This window comes from Perognathus longimembris, chromosome 12 (genome assembly GCF_023159225.1).
Source record: "Perognathus longimembris pacificus isolate PPM17 chromosome 12, ASM2315922v1, whole genome shotgun sequence".
Classification (NCBI taxonomy): Eukaryota; Metazoa; Chordata; class Mammalia; order Rodentia; family Heteromyidae; genus Perognathus; species Perognathus longimembris.
In genome coordinates, this window is record NC_063172.1 from 7,109,397 (window position 1) to 7,129,278 (window position 19,882).

General features: G+C 36.2%; 1 protein-coding gene and 1 long non-coding RNA gene across 14 annotated transcripts in view; one reads left to right on the plus strand and one right to left on the minus strand.

Moving 5' to 3' along the window:
• Nucleotides 1-16,591, minus strand: part of Phf20l1 (PHD finger protein 20 like 1) — a 70,666-nt gene extending 54,075 nt beyond the window's left edge. For 10 of the 13 annotated variants that reach the window (XM_048359150.1, XM_048359149.1, XM_048359145.1 and 7 more), the window contains exons 1-4: nucleotides 16,307-16,591; nucleotides 14,079-14,198; nucleotides 2,443-2,614; nucleotides 2,206-2,290 (exon numbers count right to left, since the gene is read on the minus strand). In XM_048359150.1, the coding sequence (XP_048215107.1) occupies nucleotides 2,206-2,290; nucleotides 2,443-2,614; nucleotides 14,079-14,161 (340 nt within the window). In that variant the 5' untranslated portion in view covers nucleotides 14,162-14,198; nucleotides 16,307-16,591. Of the gene's footprint in view, nucleotides 1-2,205; nucleotides 2,291-2,442; nucleotides 2,615-9,975; nucleotides 10,127-14,078; nucleotides 14,199-16,306 lie in introns of all 13 variants that reach the window. The other 3 variants (XM_048359146.1, XM_048359147.1, XM_048359139.1) reach the window with 3 other exon arrangements.
• Nucleotides 790-18,414, plus strand: LOC125360953. Its single transcript, XR_007212840.1, has 3 exons — nucleotides 790-1,424; nucleotides 4,278-4,287; nucleotides 18,405-18,414. It is a non-coding gene; the product is annotated as an uncharacterized LOC125360953 (long non-coding RNA).
• Nucleotides 18,415-19,882: the final 1,468 nt, after the last annotated feature.

The following is a 19,882-nucleotide window of genomic DNA, read 5'->3' on the forward strand; positions in this document are numbered from 1 at the left end:
TAATGGACATTCTAACTGGGGTGATCCAGAATCTCAGTGTTATTTGGATTTGCATTTCCTTTATGGTCAAAGATGTTGATCATTTCTTCATGTGTCTATTGGCCATTTTTACTTCTGAGAACTCTCGTTAAAAAAAAAGTGAGCTCATTAGCCATTTATTATCCTAACAAAAATCATAAAAATAATAAAATGGGCTGAGCCCATTTATTAATTGGGTTGTTGGTTTTTGAGGGTTTAATTTCTTAAATTCTCTGTATATTCTGGATATTAGGCCATTACTGATGTGTAACTGGCAAAAATCTTCTCCCATTCTGTAGGCTGTCTTTTCACTTTGATGATATGTCCTTTGTCATGCTGAAACTCTTTAGCTTGATGCAGTCCCATATATCAAGTCTTTCTTTGGTTTGCTGTATTTGTGGATCTTTACTGATTAAGTTTCTACCTGTGCCCAGGAACTCTCGTGTTTCCCCTACATTCCTAAGGTAGTTTCATAGTTTTAGGTCTTACAATAATGCCCTTAATCCATTTGGAATTGACATTAAGGAATTGGTGCAAGGTGATATATAATGATATAGTTTCAGTTTTCTGCCTAAGGACATTGTTTTGGCAGCACCATTTTCTTAAGAGGCTTTCTTCCAGTCTATGTTTTTGGTTCCCTTATTGAATATTAAATGGCTGCAGTTCTGTGGGTTTTTTTTCTGAGTCTTCTATTCTGTTCCATTCGTCTTCAGGCCTGTTTTCGTGCCAGTATCAAGCCGTTTTTATTATGTTTCTATCATAGAGTTCAAAGTTTGCTATTGTTATTCCTCCAGCACTATTCTGCCTGCTAAGAACTGCTCTTGCTATGTAGGGTCTTCTGCTATTCCATATGAATTTTGGCACTGCTTTCTCTATCTCACTGAAGATAGGTTACTGATGTTAGGATTTTGATGTTTATTGCACTGAATTTGTAGATTGCTTTGGGCAATATTGCCATTTACGTGGTTAATTTTTTCCAATCCAGCAACATGGAAAGTCTTTCCATTTTCTTAAGTTTTCTTCAATTTCCTTCTTTACATTTTTCAAGTTTTCACTATAGAGATACTTCATATCTTTGAGTAATTCCTAAGCCATTTTGTTTTTGAGATTATTGCAAATGGAATTGTTTTCCTAATCTGAGTCTCAATCTTCCCATGGTTGGCATACAGAAAAGCATCTGATTCTTTTGTGGGTTGGATTTATACCATGCTACTTTACCAAAGTTTTGAATCAGCTCTAGTAGCTTGGGGGAAGAGTCTATGGGGTCCTTTACGTACAAGATCATGTCTTCTAAAAAAAAGAAAAGGGAATAGTTTAACTTCTTCATGACACTCCAAATTACTTAATTGATAAATTTTCTTTCTTTCTTTCTCTTTTTCTGTCTCTCTCTTTCTTCCTTTTTTTTTGTGCTGGTCCTAGGGCATGAACTCAGGGCATTGTCCCTGAGCTTTTGTGCTACCATTTGAGCCACAGGTCAACTTCTGGCTTTTTGCTGGTTAGCTGGAGATAGAGTCTCACCCTACCTGAGCTAACTTTAAGCCATTATCCTCAGATCTCAGCTTCCTAAGTAACTAGGACTATAGACATGAGCCACCAGCACCTGGCTAAGTTCTACGTCTTAAGCTCATTTATCTGTTCACAAAGTTTCCTACTCTTATATCATACTAACACATTTTACTTTTATGTTATTGTCATCATTTCTGAACACATAATTCAATTATCTGTAGATATTACTAGAAGAGAAGAGAAGTACAATAAAGACAATCCTCCAACAGGTGAAGTTTCATGTTCTTTTCTAAAACAAAAATACTGTGTATATTTAACTCACAAGTCAATTCCCCCTTATCTTTAACCTTTCCTCATACTCTGTTCAGATGCTCATCAGTATAACTTAGTCATGAACTGGAAATACCAACGTAGAAATAATATTCATATAATATAAGCCTGGAAAATGAAAGAATAAAACTTAACCAAGTACCTCTACTAACTTAAACAGCTTATTCAACCAAGTCACATGCCATCATACTCTATGCGATATGGGAAGAATGTTTCCAACATTTACTATTAACAGAAAGTTTATTCAGTACAAAAGCTGTATGCAACAATCACATAAATAATTATAATTTAAAATTCAATGAAAATTTTCTCTTGACTCGTTTTACATCTCAGATCATTTCAAATACATACCTTCTTTGTTAATTGCTTCAATCTTGGCAGGATAATAGCGACAGTCTGTCCAACGAGCCAGGACTTCTTCTCCAGCTTTAAAATCCTATTTTAAACAACTTTTAAGATCAATTCCATGTATAATACATATATGCATTTCCTTAACATAAACAAGCTTTGTAAAATTTAACACAATCCTTTTAAAATGTATCATTACAATATAACAAAACTTACAAATGAAAAAATCTTGCTACTTACAAAGAAATCTTCTTCATCTTTCAGTCCTTCTTTTCTTAGTGCAGGTCTCTCAAGGGGTCGCAACCTATTACTATCCCAGTAAATCCATTCATCATAGCGATGACTCCAACGCTCAAAATGGACTAACATCTTGCCCTCTTCATAGTCAATTTTTTCAATTCGTGATGGATACCTCAAAAATAAATAAGCCTCATATCAAGAGGAAATCTTTATATTTGTTTATCTAAAGTACTAAATAGATTTCATGAAACTACTGTTTATCATGAAAACTATAAACAAACAATAGTATGTCCATGTTTTTAAACTATTAAACCCATGAAGTTTCCCTTATTATTGTTGTCTTTGTTAATGAATGCTGTCAAGATTAGAGGAAATTTGATATACTTCAAGTAGGTATAAAAATAACTGTTTTAAGAACTCTTGACATGAATATCAAGGGCTTCAAACATATTTCTAATTTTTTGTCCCAGATCTCAGCTCTATTTTAGTTAAGAGTGACAATGTAAAGGAATTTAAATAATGTTAACCTCATTTGAATCTTTAAGTAACTTGTGGTTTTTCTATGATATCTCAAATTTTGTTGGCTGAAAGGAGTCTGGCTGAAAGGAAGCAATAGTCAGCTTATACATTACATTTTAGAAAACCTCTTTCAGGATGCTACAGAATAAATGACTAAGGAGAAGGATAAATTTAGGATTAAGGCCAAGAATTAAATAAATAATAAAAATCGCCAAGATTATAACCTATTTAGTTTTTCACAAAGTTTCCTGCTCAAATTTTGAATTTTTGTTTAATAGGACTTGTTATATAGTCCAGGAAAGCCCTGAACTAACTCTCCATCCTCATGCCTCAGCCTTGGAATGCTGGTGTTTACAGGCATGCCCATTCAAATTTTGAATCTTAAACATGTAAGAAATAATATCATCATCAAGAATTTCTGAACTTCTGTTTGTTCATTCAACAATATTTGAACACCTAGTAAGAAAAAAGGCACTTGGTAGGCACTGCTGATAATAAAAAAGAATCACAACTAACTCCAACTGTTAATAGGCTTAACTTAGAGTCAGATGAGGAGATGGAAAGAATATTTACTGTCATGTGTATATCAGTCACTATGTTCTTTACTTACTGCAGGTTGACTGCTCTTCACATATACGGTCTCACTTGAGTTTTTGCCTACTCTCCACTGTATAGATAACAGTCTCCATCTAAAGATGAAGACCAGTCAAAAAATAATCATGCTACAGACATTAATCAAAGCAAAGACCAACCTACACAAAAGCCTAGGCCCCATGCCAATAGGACAAAAAAGATAAGGCCTGTTATCTGAGGGATGACATCAAATACGATAAAACTGGTCATATAACATGCTTCAATAGTTCATAGGACATTCAGGAAGTCCACTGAAACTTCTTGAGAGACATTATTCATGATGGATGGTATAACAGGGTAATGTATACACAGAACATAATTATTTTTTCAGTGTCCATTACCTTAAAACCATCATATGATTTTAGGTTAGACAGTAGCCAATGTGGATTCAGAAACAAGAAGGATGTAGTTATCTGTCCAAGACCACATGGTAAAGAATGGATTTGTTAGCTTGATTGGTTTAAAATTTGAAGGGTTTAAAAATATAAACACTAATGAATTGATCTTTCATTCTATAGACACGAAAGGGTCAATTAAAATTTGTGCTTAATTTAGTGATCAATGTATACCCTAGGGGGGGACGGGAATCATAACATCAAAATCTTTGTAACACATGAAAAACAAACCAGATGAGAATTTAACATATAGCTCTATACAGTGGAATAATTTCCCTGTTGTAACAGATGGTCCATAGTAATGTTTTGATACATACAGTGAGAGAAGAATATTGTTGAATAAATATATTCACGAATGCTTCCCTTTCTTGAAATATTATTATTTTGATGTACTATTTGTTTTACTCAAATTGACATAAGATTTTCTTACTGAATTTGGAAGATATGGTGTTCATGTTTTTGTTTTGAAGGCTGAAACCTAGGAAGCTGTTAAAGAATAGTGATTAAGCTCAGCCTAAGACATTTATTACTGAACTGGGAAAATAAGTAAATGAGAGAGTTTCAGAGTGTAAAGTCCCAGGTAAGATGCCAAAACTGTGATTCAGTACAAGTATAAAAGAAAACAACTATAGTTGTCACCTCAAAAGGGTTCAATGGGAAGAGATGGAAAGAAAGCAACCTCACAAACTGATTCTTCAACATCAAAAGTCTACATAGAGCTCTCATACCTATTATCAACTGTCACTTCAAAACACTATAGAATCTCCATTATCAGCCTTTCCTCTCCAAAATGCAGACACTGCTCCAAGCAAGGCTGATGAGTGACACTGATGTCAGTAGAAAGTAAGGGATGGCCTGCAATGGTCTGGGGATCTACCCTGAAGCCTGAAGAACTGGGTTTATTTTCAGAAAACTCAAGAAATATAATTCATCTTAAAATAAGTTCAAAGACATAAGGAATAATAAGAATGCATCTATGTCTGACACATCATCTGATGGGTTTATTTTTTAAAATCACTTTGCATTCAATGTTATAATAATAAAACAATTCATCATTATTTGAATTTAAGGAAAGCATTCTAACTTGTCATCTGGCTTGGTATATCATATTTTTATCTATTTTCAAAAAGAAAGGCTGAAACAATAGGAAGATAAGGAAAATTTCCAGATATACTTATGACTTAGAGCCCACTGCACTTAAACCAAAGGAGAGCTGATTACTATTTAACAAGTTTACAAGTCCTTGAACAAGAGCAGAATATACTACTAAATGTTCTAATGACAATTTGGTCAATAAAAAAGGCAAAAGTATGTGTTAAATTCTCAACATATATTAAAAAATATTCATTTACATTGATAAGACAGTAAAATTTATAATTTATGTCAATTTAGAAATCAAAAGTTCCTCATTAATATAATTTCTTCAGCAAACAAAAAGGTGAATCACATAAGATGGTAACAAGGTAGTAACTAGTAAATATATGATATTAGATTAGCATTCAGAAAGAGCATTTTTTAAAGAAATATTCTGTCGGGCTGGGGATATAGCCTAGTGGCAAGAGTGCCTGCCTCGGATACATGAGGCCCTAGGTTCGATTCCCCAGCACCACATATACAGAAAATGGCCAGAAGCGGCGCTGTGGCTCAAGTGGCAGAGTGCTAGCCTTGAGCGGGAAGAAGCCAGGCACAGTGCTCAGGCCCTGAGTCCAAGGCCCAGGACTGGCCAAAAAAAAAAAAAAGAAAGAAATATTCTGTTGGTGAAGGTGCTTTCAAATTTTGAATGATGGTCATACAGGACATAGAGTTGAAATGTGATTAAACAATCTGAATATTAGCAGGATCCTACAGAATGAACATTAACAATTTTAAATGTTTTTATGGACAGGAACTTCATTTATAACATAGCATTCATTGAAATGATTAAAAAGTATTAGAAGAGCTAGAAACAGAGAAGAACTGCCTTACGTGATTGTCAAGAAGATTATTTAACAAATAAAAATCAAGGTAAAATGTAATCCAAAGTAAGTAGAATATTCTTGTAGCCTAGAACTCCTTAATATTTTTACCTTCCCAAGGAAATACTTAAAATTTATGATATGCTTTATAGTCATCTTCACCCACTGATTATACCCGTATAAAAATGTAATGCAACACTATTATTGAATTTTAGAATTCAGTGCTTTTAGAAACCATATGCCAAATTTTCATTTTAAAAACACTTAAAGCATAACTTTAATTTGAATGTGACATTCCACCTGAAGTAAAAATACAAAATAAACTACAATTTTAAGAACATTCAGGTAATAAATAGCTTATAAATGCTAAGTCTCTCAGCACATTTACTTCTCAGATCTTTCCAGACCTGGAAATCTCATGGGTCCTATTCAATATAAACCGTCAGTTCTGCCTGCTTATAACTTTTCTACCACAAGAACCTAGTGGACTATCACCAATTCTTTCTACCTCTATACTCTTCCTTTCACCAGCACTAGACTCAACATTTATATACTAACTATAATTTTTTGCAGACTGAGTTATTTCAGAAAATTACGGTTCTGGTATACTGAAGATGCATACCTCTATTTAATATTTAACATTTAAAAAACCTTTTTCTTAGAAAAACAGAGGCGGTAACAAGTTTGATAAGAAAATGCACTCACTGCCTTACAAATGAAACTGTAACCTCTCTGTACATTACTTTGACAACAAATAAAATTCTTTTTCTTTCAGTCATATTTGTTTATATGTCTGATTCTACCTTCTTAAATAACTCTATTATTATCTATTATTTATGTATTATATTATCTATTATTTAATAGTTGAAATGTTTATTAAATGTCCACCAAGTTGTACAGACAATGATAAATTCTTAATGTACAGTGTCTTGGTTAATTCTCAAACCCTGTCTGACACAGTATTACTGATCACTTTTTTCTAAAAACAGGGGTTTGGACTGGGGATACGGTCTAGTGGCAAGAGTGCTTGCCTCATATACATGAAGCCCTGGGTTCAATTCCCCAGCACCACATATACAGAAAATGGCCAGAAGTGGCGCTGTGGCTCAAGTGGCAGAGTGCTAGCCTTGAGCAAAAAGAAGCCAGGGACAGTGCTCAGGCCCTGAGTCCAAGGCCCAGGACTGGCAAAACAAAACAAAACAAAACAAAACAAAACAAGACAGGTGCTTGCTATGTAGCACGGCCTATCCTAGAAGTCAGTATGGAGACTAGGATAGCTTCAAATGCAAGATCCTCCTGACTCAGCCTACCAAGCACTGAGATCACAAACCATCAAACCTGAGGCTTGAACACAGGGCCTAGGTACTGTCCCTTTGCCTTTTCACTCAAGGTTAGTGCTCTATCTCTGGAGTCCCAGCTCCACTTCCAGATTTTTGGTAGTTAATTAGAGTTAAGAGTGTCATGGAACTTTCCTGCCCCAGCTGGTTTCAAACTGCGTCCTTGGATCTCAGCCTCCTAAGTAGCTGGGATTATAGGCTTGAACCACCAGCACCCAGTAACTTCCTAATTTTTGAAGTGACAAAGGCTCTGAGAGGTTCTGTGACTTGCTCAAGTTTGGGGGGAAGGAGGGGAGTGTGCATGTGTTTATGTATTGGTATTACAGCTTCAACTCAGGACTTCATACTTTCCCTTGGCTTTTTTGTTCATAGGTTAAATTCTACCATTTGAGCCATTTCTCCAGTCTGGTCCTTTAGACTTTCCTGCCTCTACTGCCTTTGAACCTCTGTTTTCAGATCTCAGCCTCCTGAGTAACTAGGATTACAAGCATGTGCCACTGGCACCTGGTTAAGCAACATGTTTAATCATTATAGATTCTGAATTGTGTGCTTAACGATCTTCAAATGGTCCATAATTATAGTGTTTCAAATCTTAACAAGTTCTACAAAAACAGGCTAAAATAATACAAAAATGAAATTTTCTATGACTTATTTCCTTGGAAATAGTATTCTTTTCACTTATTTAAAAAAATTACATTACTGATACTGGAAACATAAAATTAAAAAAAAAAATAACATCTACTTCCTCAGGTAAAAGAAAATCAAACTTAAGACCAAGAATGAAAACCCAGAAAAGTATCAAGTGCCAGTTCTGTCCACTCAGCAAAACTAGAACTGCAATCAATACATTCTTCTTAGTAGTTAACTACCACAACAGATAAATGGTTTTAATAAGCCCCCATCAAAAAATAAACTATCACCTAACATGATGTGACTAGCCTGAAGTGTTACCACACAATATTCAGAAGAAATGAGGTTAGGGATAGAGATGTATGTGAATTGTATGTGATGACTGTAATCCGGCCCAGTGTCAGAAAAGCAAATAAAAATGTCTTCTTCTCTTGATCTAATCCTTACTATTATATGACAAAATAAATAAATAAATAAGTTGAGACAGTCTGTAGGATAGATAAACCTGAAATTCACCCGCCTTGCCCGAGCTCTCTGATTCCAAGGAACAAGAGTAACAGACTTGCTGGATACATAGGAACTTTCTCAGCATCAGCCATACACCACTAGAGTAAGTCAGGAGTTGTGATGGCCTGTCAACACCAAGCCCACTTACCCAACTGAGACTCAAAGCTTTAGGGAATCTGTACATAGGAAAATGGGCTGTAGTATCCAAATGCTTCACTTCACCTTCCTATTCTATTACAAATATATCCATGTTTTCCTATTTTTCTCAACTCAATTTTCTCTTCTTCTATGTGACTAACTAGCAAGCTGAACAGAGTACATATAACTCTTTCATGTCTTTCTTACTTCATCCTTGGGTTTGTTATTTACCTTTCTGAAACTGAGATAAAAAATGTCATGTCAAAATAGGTGAAAATGGATTTTTTTTTTAAATTGAGTTTATCATTCAAAAGAACCTAAGCTAAAACTCCTGCACTCCCTCTGGCAGGACATGGAGACACAGAAGTACCACTCCACAGTCATGGCTTGCAGAAACAGCACTTATAACTCATATTTGAAGGCTTCTAGTTAAAATTTATTTTTTTCCAATATACCTTGCCTTCTCTTTCTTTTACAAGAAAATTAGATGGGCATAAAAACAAAAAAAAAACCAAAAAGCCTTTATGGTCAGAAACTTCTATTAAAAATAACATAATGAAAGGAAGAACATGAAATCAAGAAAAACAAGCAGAACCAACCATGTACGTTTTCTATGTCTATGCTACCTTATTTCTATTTTTGCCTTGCAGAATAGGGGTAGAGGAAAGATAGGAATATCTTTGACACCATTAAAAGAAGTTAACAGGGATTTACTTTGTGGACATTTTTAATATTATGGAATTAAAACATTTGTAGAGTGGTGTAAACTTGCCTAATAATTAAACTGGTTTACTTAGGTCTTAAGATTTAAAATTTGCAATTATCTACGTATAATGCACTTCAAAAAAAAATACTAATTCAAATTTGAATTCCCTGCAAGAAGGGTCCTTCACCTGTAGTCCATAGACAAGTTTTGTGAACTTAAAAACTTAATATATAATTCAATTATATTTATATATATAAATTTTTTTACTGAATCTAGTTAAAATTAGGTTTTCAAAGGCAATTAATGACATAAAAAGAATAATATATACATTGGACAAACTCATATGTAAAAGGATAAAAATTTTCTTTATGTAACAAAAAGGAATCTCCATTTGAAAAATATTCAACTAAATATTCAACTAATACTTGTGTGAATTTCAAACTCATCAAAGTAATATAAATATAGAATCATTTCTAAAATACAATCCAGATACTACTTTATGGGAGTATTCAACCTATCCTAATGTAAATTATACAACTTATCTCTACTAATGTTTTCCTTTCAGTAACTAAATTCAATCAGAAAAAGTAGTGTTTAATTCAGAACACATGTATTTATTTTAAATTAGAAGGCATTTGTACTTGCTACAACCTTAATTCCCTCAGTTTCAAACTCTATTAAAATTCTGTTCATGACCATCTTAAGAAACTCACATTTGCAAATGTTCCATACAGTTCATAAACCTCCAAATGTGTGGAAACAGCATTTGCCAATTCAAATTTATCCTGTTCTATCAAACTCTGATACTTTGAGACATCTCCACATTTTTTTAATCTTTCCTTTTCCTTTTCCTTTTCTTTAGATCTAGAAGAGAATTAAATAGAAATATTCCAAAAGGAGTCAGAAGAGCATAACTCATCTGAATGTTTTAAATTGACTCTATATTTAAAATTCCTTTTAAGACTAACATCAGCATATTACTTGTTCTGTTTTTTTAAAACTAAATTGCTTACTATCAGGTAACTATTGTAATTCTAATCAGAAAACATAGGTTAAAACAATAGTCAATATCAGTTTTATCATTTGTTACCAAACAACGTTCATAATGATCAGACATGTTAATAGTTGCAAAAGTGCTCTGTGAGCCATGAAACTTAGAATACAAGAATTTGATTACCATCTCAAAATACTGTCTTATAACAGATTTTTCCTTCTGATTCTAAATCACTCTCATATCAATACTAATGCTCCATTTAAAAATTAATGCTTTAAGTCTTCAGTTCCTCAGAGATATTTCAACTCTCTCTTTCCTTGCATTTATTAATGGTTTATAACTACATTTAAATTTGTTTAATTCATAGCAAGTTTAAATATACAAGCTTAATTGATCGTTAAAAATCACCTGTAAATAAAAAACAGTAATGTTGCTTCCATTTTACTAATAAGTGAACTAAGACTTACCCACTTACATAATTAGCAACTCTCTAGATTTAAACCCATCCACTTAGTGTGTCAAGTATAACTCCAAGTCTAAACCTTCTCTTTCCCCAAAAGTATTCCTGAATTAAAACACCCATATCATTTTCATTCTTACGATGTCACTATCTTCTAGAGATTATAAAACTGAATGTCAAAGTTGTAATGGACAACTGTTATAGTGGAAATATGATGGAAATGAGACAGAGAATGGCTATCTGTATTAATGGAAATAATATTAGTCTACCCTTAAGCAGATTATTAAAGAGTTATAGAATATCTGACTACAGAACATCTGAAATTTAAAGCAACCTGTACTTCTCAGGGGAATTAGGTTTACTCAAGGGGGACAAAATCCAAGTATAAAAAGTAAATAGGAGAATTAAACCAACTGACCTCTCAATTGTTTTTCAGGACTTGCACTCATTAGTAAATACTCAAACTATCAATCAGTTTTCTTAGGTAGATGTAGGCTCACTTTGAAAATAAAGTATAATCAATCAAGACTTAAGAATACAATGCATTTTCTAAGATACTTTTGTAAACTTTTTATGGTTTACTCAAGCAACAAAAATATACTTTTCCTAGAAAAAAAAGACTAAATGCTATTAAATCATATGTACCTGAAAGCAGGAGCTTAAGTTCCATTTATTTCTACTACATTGAATTTATCATTTTATTCTAGGACTCACACCAAAAGTATCCTTCTTTTTATAAATGAAAAGGCTTGTACATACAAAACAGAATGAGCTAACTGGCATTTTTGAGTTCTGCTATTATCACTTAGATCTGATTTTCTTTATGACTTTTTTCTGTGTGGTAATGGGGACTGAGCCCAGGGTTGTGCACATGCTGGGCAACTACTCTATGAACTATATAGTCAACCGTCTTTTTCTTTTGAGGCCAATTCTAAGTGGCATAGCTGGCCCAGAACTTACGATCCTTTGGCCTCAAACTCCAGAGTAGTTGGCATTATAGACATGTACCACTACTCTTTAAAAGGAAATGTGTCAACATGTGATAATTTAATTCCTCAATAACAGCTTGGTGTAAATGTCTTGAGAACAAAGAAAGTAGGCAAGATTTGGAATCCTGTCTAACTGTACCTACCCAATGCCTGTTACAGTTCAAACTACATTTATATCCAATGACTCAATAATTCTCAAATTTTAAAGAATTTGGAAGATGAAGTGTTTAGTAGGGATGCAAAAGCAATATGAAAGAAAATAAGAAAGAGTGGAGAAGGAAGAGAAATGTTTCAGTATAGTTTCAAGTATTAACTATTCTGTTACTAGTGAGAATGTCAAAAGTTTCTGTTTCTCGGTAACCAAATAACTTCACCTGATAATAAAGACAAAAATTTTAAGGAATTTATATGACATCTAGAAAGAACTTTAACTAATGTAATGATATCCTTATATGCGTACACTATAAAGTTTATTATCTCATTTAGATAACAAATCCATTAAGAATACTGGCAATACAGTCTCATAGAACTTTTATGCTACATATAAAACTAATCTAAACAATTTAGCAATTGTTTTTTTAACCACTTAATACTAAAACTAACCTGAGGCTAACTAGTTTTTGATACATTGATATTTAAAAATTAAAAATGTTAGATTATGTATATGTACACAGCTTTGAAGCCACCTGGAGCAGAATTGCAAAAGTCTTTATGTGAAAGATCTGATAAAAATCAAATCAATGACGTCAGGTTTCAATGACATGAGAATATATAAAAATTAGTTATTCACAGAATCAAGAACTTAAAAAATATTAACACCAAAACAGAAGTATTATTTCTGTACTTATGTCACACATAGACATAGTAGTGTACCTTCATAAGACTCCTACTGGCCAGATTAGAACAAGAAGCCAATTACTGCATCAGCCTTCATCTTTTGTTGTATGGTCTAATGCAGTGTGTCTTAGGAGCATTTTTCCACCATAATCTCCCCCCCCCCCATTGACATTTGGCAATAATATATGGAGACTTTTTTGTTTTTATTACTACTACTAGAATGGAATTGCTGCCTGGTTCCCACATGTTTGGTATGCCCCTTCTCAGCAATGCTATGTACACTCTCCACCTGAAGAGAGTAACAATTAGACTTCTGTTAAAGAACTTCCCAGTAAGATGAAGCTGGAGGGAAGGGGCAGAATAATGTGCTCCTCCATTTCAAACTGTCTTCCAACTACACTGAAACAGAGCTTGGAACTAAGGTCTTTAGGCTGGGGATCAGGGAGTGTGCTGAGCTCTAAGGTGGGATGTCAAAAGACAGGAATTCTGGGCTAGTCTGAAATCAAATGTCTTCACTAAACAAGGTTTGTCTTTCTGTCATTGCCAAGTTAGGAAGCTGACTTATTGTATATCATTCAAAAGCACATCATGGTTTTAATGGAGCTGCAATGACAGAAAAAGTCAAAATATCTGGCAAATAAGTTGCTAGACAACTAGATACTTGCTCCAAGCTTCGACAAGTTGTAGCAGAAGCAAAGGTAGCACTGCTCCAAAAGGAGCCCTTCTCAGGCTAAAGACCTGAGAATGAAACAAGAAGACATCTGCCAAGGAAGTACAATTAGTTAGCCAGTTTGAATGAGGTACTAGTTCCCTAAGAAAAAGTTAATCTTCTACTCCTACTGGGCCAAGTGACCCCTGCATGCTGCTTCCCTTCTCTCCTTTACAGATGGTTGGCACGTCTTCCTACACAACTTTTAAGGGGCAGGTTGGAGGTCTTTGCACTGACAACTTACCACAAATGGCCAAACAAGGAAAGAAGTAAGAGTTGTGAGAGGATTGTTTGCCCCTTTACTGGTAACAGTCACCCTACCATAGTGCTATGCCTTTTAGGGAAGAAGGAAGTAGGGTGCCATTTTGGAAGGAATAATGAGTACTAGATATTTCTGATAGGCTAAACTATGGAAAAAATACCGTAATAATCATTAACAATACTTTGTGGTTTGAAAATCCATCCTCTGGCAAAGGGAAGAAAACAGGCCTATCAAAATGTATCCAAAGGTTAAGAAGCTGATTATATGAATTCCCTCCCTTGTCATCTCCCCAATATAGTTTAAGTTAGTTATACAAAAGCACTAGTGCTCTCTATACCTCATATTCTAGAAAACTAGGTTCAGACCTCAAACATCGAATTATGATTATACTTAGTAAGCCTGACTACAGTTTTAGAAAAGAGGAAAATCTAAATCCAATGTAGTTATATTCAAAACGCAAATATTCTGGTGTTTCCTCTACTATCAGTAGCATTAATAGTAACTAACTGACATATGTAAAGTTATAGATACTAAGCATTAGGTCAAAATTCTGTATTTTCCATACCATTTTTGTAAGTAGTCCAGTGCCTCCAAACGAGCACCAATCTCAAAAGTGATTCCAGGACGATTTGGGGGCTTTTTACTCATCTTGAGATCCTATTCTTCAGTATTCTCTTTTCACTACCTCAAGAAGGAAAAAAAAAAAGTTAGATTCCGAGGTGTAAAATGCATAGGAAATATAGTGCCGTAGAACATGAAAACTTCAAACTGAACCATTTTAAAAGCAATAAACGAGAACTTAAAATAACTGATTAAAAAAGGTAACATCCAACATTTCTAGGCAAAATCATGTGCAACCTGCAGGAATTCTCAGTGAGGAATTAAGAAAAAGGGATAAGGAAGTAAGAACTAGCTAAAAAGAAAAAAGATGGGACATCAAAATTTGCTAATAGATTTTGAAGATTTTTAATGTATTTAATATATTAAAAGATTTTCTATCTTTAACAGTTAAGAGAATTAAGTGTTCTGTAATCATAATTCTTAAGAGGATAAATTAATGATATTTTTCATGTAATTTCAATTACTATTTTAGTGCTTCATAACTACAAAACCCAAAACAACACATCAGGAACACAGAAAGATGGAAAAAACAGTAGAGAGTGTGTGCCAGCCAGGACATCCACAGTTCTTCTCATGACTATGATGTCTCATTACCTACTGTCCATCCCCACCATGACAGCAACTGGTTTCTCATATTTAATATGCAATAATGTCACAGACTGTCTTCACTAAGGATCTACTATTCAATGTTTTAGTACCACACTTATATTAACAATAAAAGTGTTTTAATGTTACACAAAATCTGAAAAGGAGCACCCATTCCTAGGTCCTTCATCTGTAAACTATTTGCTACCCTTTTGGGCACATTAGCACAGTTGCGGTACACTGCTTTCACTAGAATATGTAAAGAATACAAAAACATTTTGTGACATGCTCACAACCTAATCAAAATATAATTTGCATAGTCTAATCAAACTATAATCAGCAACAAGAAATAGAAACATATTATTATTATTATTGGAGACTTTTTTCCTAAAATGTTTGGATATTTGAAATTACTATTCACTGCACTCCCTCCAGTTGAATACACACACACACAATGTGTAGTTTCTTACAATTGTGTAACCACAACATAAAATAGACAAAACATCATAGCAAACAACAACAAAAAAATCTGTCTACCCTTTCCTCTGTCTTGGGAGTGAATCTAACAGATAAAGACAAAACAAAATAAAACCGAGGCACAGTGAGGAGCTCCTCCTACTACAGCATCCACAAATATTGTTTAATTTAAAAGTTAACAGGAATTTTGGCTGGGAGGTATTTTGTGTACAGGGAACAGACACGGGTAATTTTTTTTAATAGAAATCTTATCAGTGTGCAACACATAAGGCAGTTACTTAAATGGGTAGAAATCCAACTAGAATTCTTGCTGCTCACAGGAAGGGGTCAGTAAGGGGAGGGAGGGGTATAGTTCACCACTTACACTAGAGCACTTGCTAGGATCAAACTTAAGTCTACAAAAGGCATGATAAATCCCCCAGTGACATTTAGGGATGGAGTACAAGAAAGAGCGAGCGAGACTGCCTATTTGCTTGGGGAGAGAAGGGAGAATGACGAAGGGTTTGGACCAAAAACTTTTGCAAAAATAAAACAACCTATTGGTGGGGGTGGGGGTGGGGGGGAGGACACAGGATCCAAAAAGAGGAGGTTGAGAAGAAGAAAAAGATAGGAAAGGAAGCTGAAAGAATGGTAATAATAATAATAATAATAATAATAATAATAATAATAATAATAAAATAAGCGGGAGGGTGTTCGTGGTGGGAGATGACAGGTAGAGGGAAGAGAAACTTAGTAATTTCTGACACAGGCGACAAGCAGTAAAGCGAGCGTCAGAAAGGAAGGCAAGGCTAACCAACCGAGGGGGCGGGGGCGGGGGGGGGCCCGGAGTCTGGGGGTGGCAGGAGCCCAGCAGGGGAGGCTGGGAAGGGGCTGGCGGGCAGCCCGAGGAGTCCGGGTTTGACAGCCACTCGGCCCCGGCAGGGGGGTGGGGAGGGAGGGGAAGGGAGGAAGGGAGGGGAAGAGGCAGAGGCGGCGTCAAGACAATGGGGCCGGCGAGCTGCGGGGAGGGGGGCGGGCGGGGAGCGGGCCCGGGAGTGACACCGGCGCGGGGGGCGCCCGGGCGGCCAAGCGGAGGCCGGGCGGCCTCCAGGCCCCGCCGCCGCCTCTTACCGACTCGGCCTCCTCTCCGCACAGCAGCCGGGCCGTCCGGGGCCGAGCCGGGGCTCGAGTGGGGCGGCCAGCCCGGGCCTCCGCCTCCGCCCGCACCCAGGCAGCGGCCGCGGAGGGAGCAGGAGCGGAGTGAGCTGGGGCCTTGGCTTCCCGTCGGCCCGGAATTGCGCGGGAGGGAGCTGGGTCCGAGCCCTCAAGCCCGCTCGGATTCCGCTGCCATCGCCTCAGGCTCCGCAGCCACTGCCGCCGGACAGCCCTGACGCGACGACCGGCCAGCGACGTCAGCCGCCCGCGACGCACCGGAAGCGGGACTAGCCGAGTCACGTGACCGGTGAGGGTTGGGCTCCGGCCGCGCCACTGATTGGAGGGCAGAGCTGGAAGGCGGGGCTTTGCCCGTGATGACAGACAGCTAAGTGGGAGGGGCCTGGTAGGCACTGTGGGCTCTGGGCTCCTTTTGGCAGTTGTAGTGCTTGACTTTTGCAAGATGGGGATGCAAGACCACTGATTATGATTGCTGATTTTATGAAATCCAGGTTCCCCAAACTCCTCTGTTCAGAACATCAAGCCTTTGCTTTTTCTTTTTTTTCCTCCTGACATTGGGATTTGAACTCGGTTATGCTTCCACTTGAGCCATGTCCCCAGCCCCAGCACAAACTGTTTTATAAATGCACTACACACTTCCTTAGATATCCATTTCCTTCCACTCTGAGGACAGAGGAGTTGTTAAAATGTCTTTGGAATAGTCTGTTGCAGACATTGTTGTAAATACATCATATGACAGTCACAACATAATTGTTCTACTGGACCCTCTAGACCTTTCCAATACAAATACATAGATATATATGTATATATCAATAAATATAGATAACCAAGATTGGGGTGGGAGGTAACAACTGAAGAACCTATGGCTGCCTTGATGGAATTACTTCCAGATTACACAACAAATGAGAGTACTTTGAGTCCCAACAATGTCCTAAAATCTGTGCTAAGTACCTAGGACAGTGTCCCTGCCGCAGGTAGAGCCTACCATTGATCACAATGTATATGGAGAAGAAACATCTGTTTTTGGCCTGTTTTCACTGTACCACTCTGGCTCCCAAGTTTTCAACATGTATCCTATACATGATTTGCTTCTTCATAGTGTGGAGTTAAAATAGCTATGTAACTCTCTTTAAGCTTCAATATGCTGAGATTGGGTAAATTAAGCTACCACATTCACATTTATCCTCTTATTCAAGACATTCATTCAGCACCTACTGTGTTGATAATAGCTCTTGAGTTACACTGCGCATGTTGGTACATAGAAAGGCTACAAATAAGACAGTCCATAGGGGAGAGAGATTTGTCTTTTTGTTTTTCAGCTGTTCAACATCTTCAATCCTTTTGATACTTAAGAAAATTTCTTCTGTAATTGTCAACAGTTCAATAGTAGAGATATTTCTAAAATCTTTCTTTGGGCAGGAAGGATAATATTTTTCACCCTCCTTACTGTTGTGGGCGACTATCTGAGTTACTACACAATGAAAATAGAAGAGAACTTCAGCAATGTCATCTGGGAATGTAAGAAGGTAGTTCACCAAACTGTGTGCCTAGCATTGTAAATAGCAGCATTTGACATAAAAGCTGCTCTAGCAACCCAGGTTCCAGATAGATAATGGTGAGAGCAGAAACAATAATATATATCCAATATATAAACAAAATATTTATTGTATAAAATAGTTACTGAGAGTTGTTACACAGTATAATATTGACCAAACCAATTAATCCACACATTCAGGAATATTTATTAGAGACAGTCAACATACCACTGAATAAGATAAAAAGAGGAGAAACGCCTATTTTGAGTCTCCCTTGAAATGAATTGGCTGAAAGCAATGCACATCAAACTTACTTATTGAGGCCTTTTTACCCAACATAACTAAAGAGGCAGTAACAGGAATCAAATTTCTTTTTCTTTTTCTTTTTGCCAGTCCTGGGGACTGGATTCAGGGCCTGAGCACTGCCCCTGGCTTCTTTTTGCTCATGGCTAGCACTCTGCCACTTGAGCCACAGTGCCACTTCTGGCCATTTTCTGTATACGTAGTGCTGGGGAATTGAGCCCAGGGCTTCATGTATACAAGGCAAGCACTCTTTACCACTAGGCCATATCCCTAGTCCCAGGAATCAAATTTCTGACTTTTAACCTAAAGCCAAATCATGCCCAGGCTTGGTAATGTCCCCTGCTTACTAATAATAAAAATATTATATACTACTGAAATTGTAATAAATGAAACACAGGGGTAATTTTGTAATTTGAATAAAAGATAACCCAGTTGTACTCACTTTCCACTACTTGTTGAAGATTTACTAATTTATCCCCGGCAGATGACTCTTCTGTCTTAATTGGGATTTCACAGAAGCAATTCCATCACTTAAGTTTAAAAAATAAAAATAGAAATGTGTTCTTGGGCAAATGGGTGGTTTAAATGGATTGTATAGGGTATCTCTTTTGAGTTAATATCATCCCCTAGAGTGCACATTGGAAATAGGAGAGAGGGTATTTTTCATTGACATATGACTGCAGTAGCACACTCCTACTATTTAGGAAGGAGGGACAAGAGCTGCTAGGTGTAACAAAATACACAGTGAAGTCCAAACACTGAAGCATTTCTATAGGTCACATATAGCTTCTGAATGACACTCATACAGATGAAAACCCTGTCTATAAGTGTACCTAAAACTGAATTTTGCATGTAAATGGAAGTATATTTTGCAAGATTTTAATGTAAATCCAATTTTTTCAAGAACGAAGCAACTTTGTAACACAAAATAAAATCGTTATTTTTTTCCTGAACATTAACAGTAAGTTGCTCAGTTTTAAAATACCAGATTATCAACAGTAAGCTATCCTAAGTATTTGAGGCACAGCTAGGATGCACCTATATCAGTCTGTACTGAACATGTTACATTCAGAGTAAATCTAAATTTGTGCGCAAATACTTGGCCACTTTATTATATCTCTTTGTGAGCTATAACATTACATACTGAAAATACTTTGTGATGCACTGTTTCCATAACATGTGTGCTTTTATATGTCATTATGTCATGATAACAGCTTAAATATACGTGTGCAGTTTATTGTTGATTAATTTGTTTTTTAGGAAAGTGGAAAGGGTGTTACACAAGAAGAGGATATGAAAATCGACACAGCTCTTAAGTCAGTAGTCTTCCTTGCACTCCAGAACAATTCAGACGCCTTCGCCACATTCAGACTTGGACTTCTGGGTCCTTGCGTGCATGTCCGCCCGCTGCCTGGAGAATCCACTCCTTCATTCCTTCACATACTTACTCAGGGAATCATGCACGCAATGGTCCACTTTTCATGTGCGCCCTAGATAGCAGGGACTTTTATGACTGTTTGTTTCTTTGGTCATTTTGTAATACACACACATACAGGCATGTACTTATGTTTTTTTAAATATGATCATTAAAGCCTCTATTTTTTTGCAAAAAGAAAAAAAGAAAAAGGAAAACTGAAAACCAAGGCTCGGATAACTTAGCAAACTTCTCAAAGGATGTACAGCTAACAAACTAGGA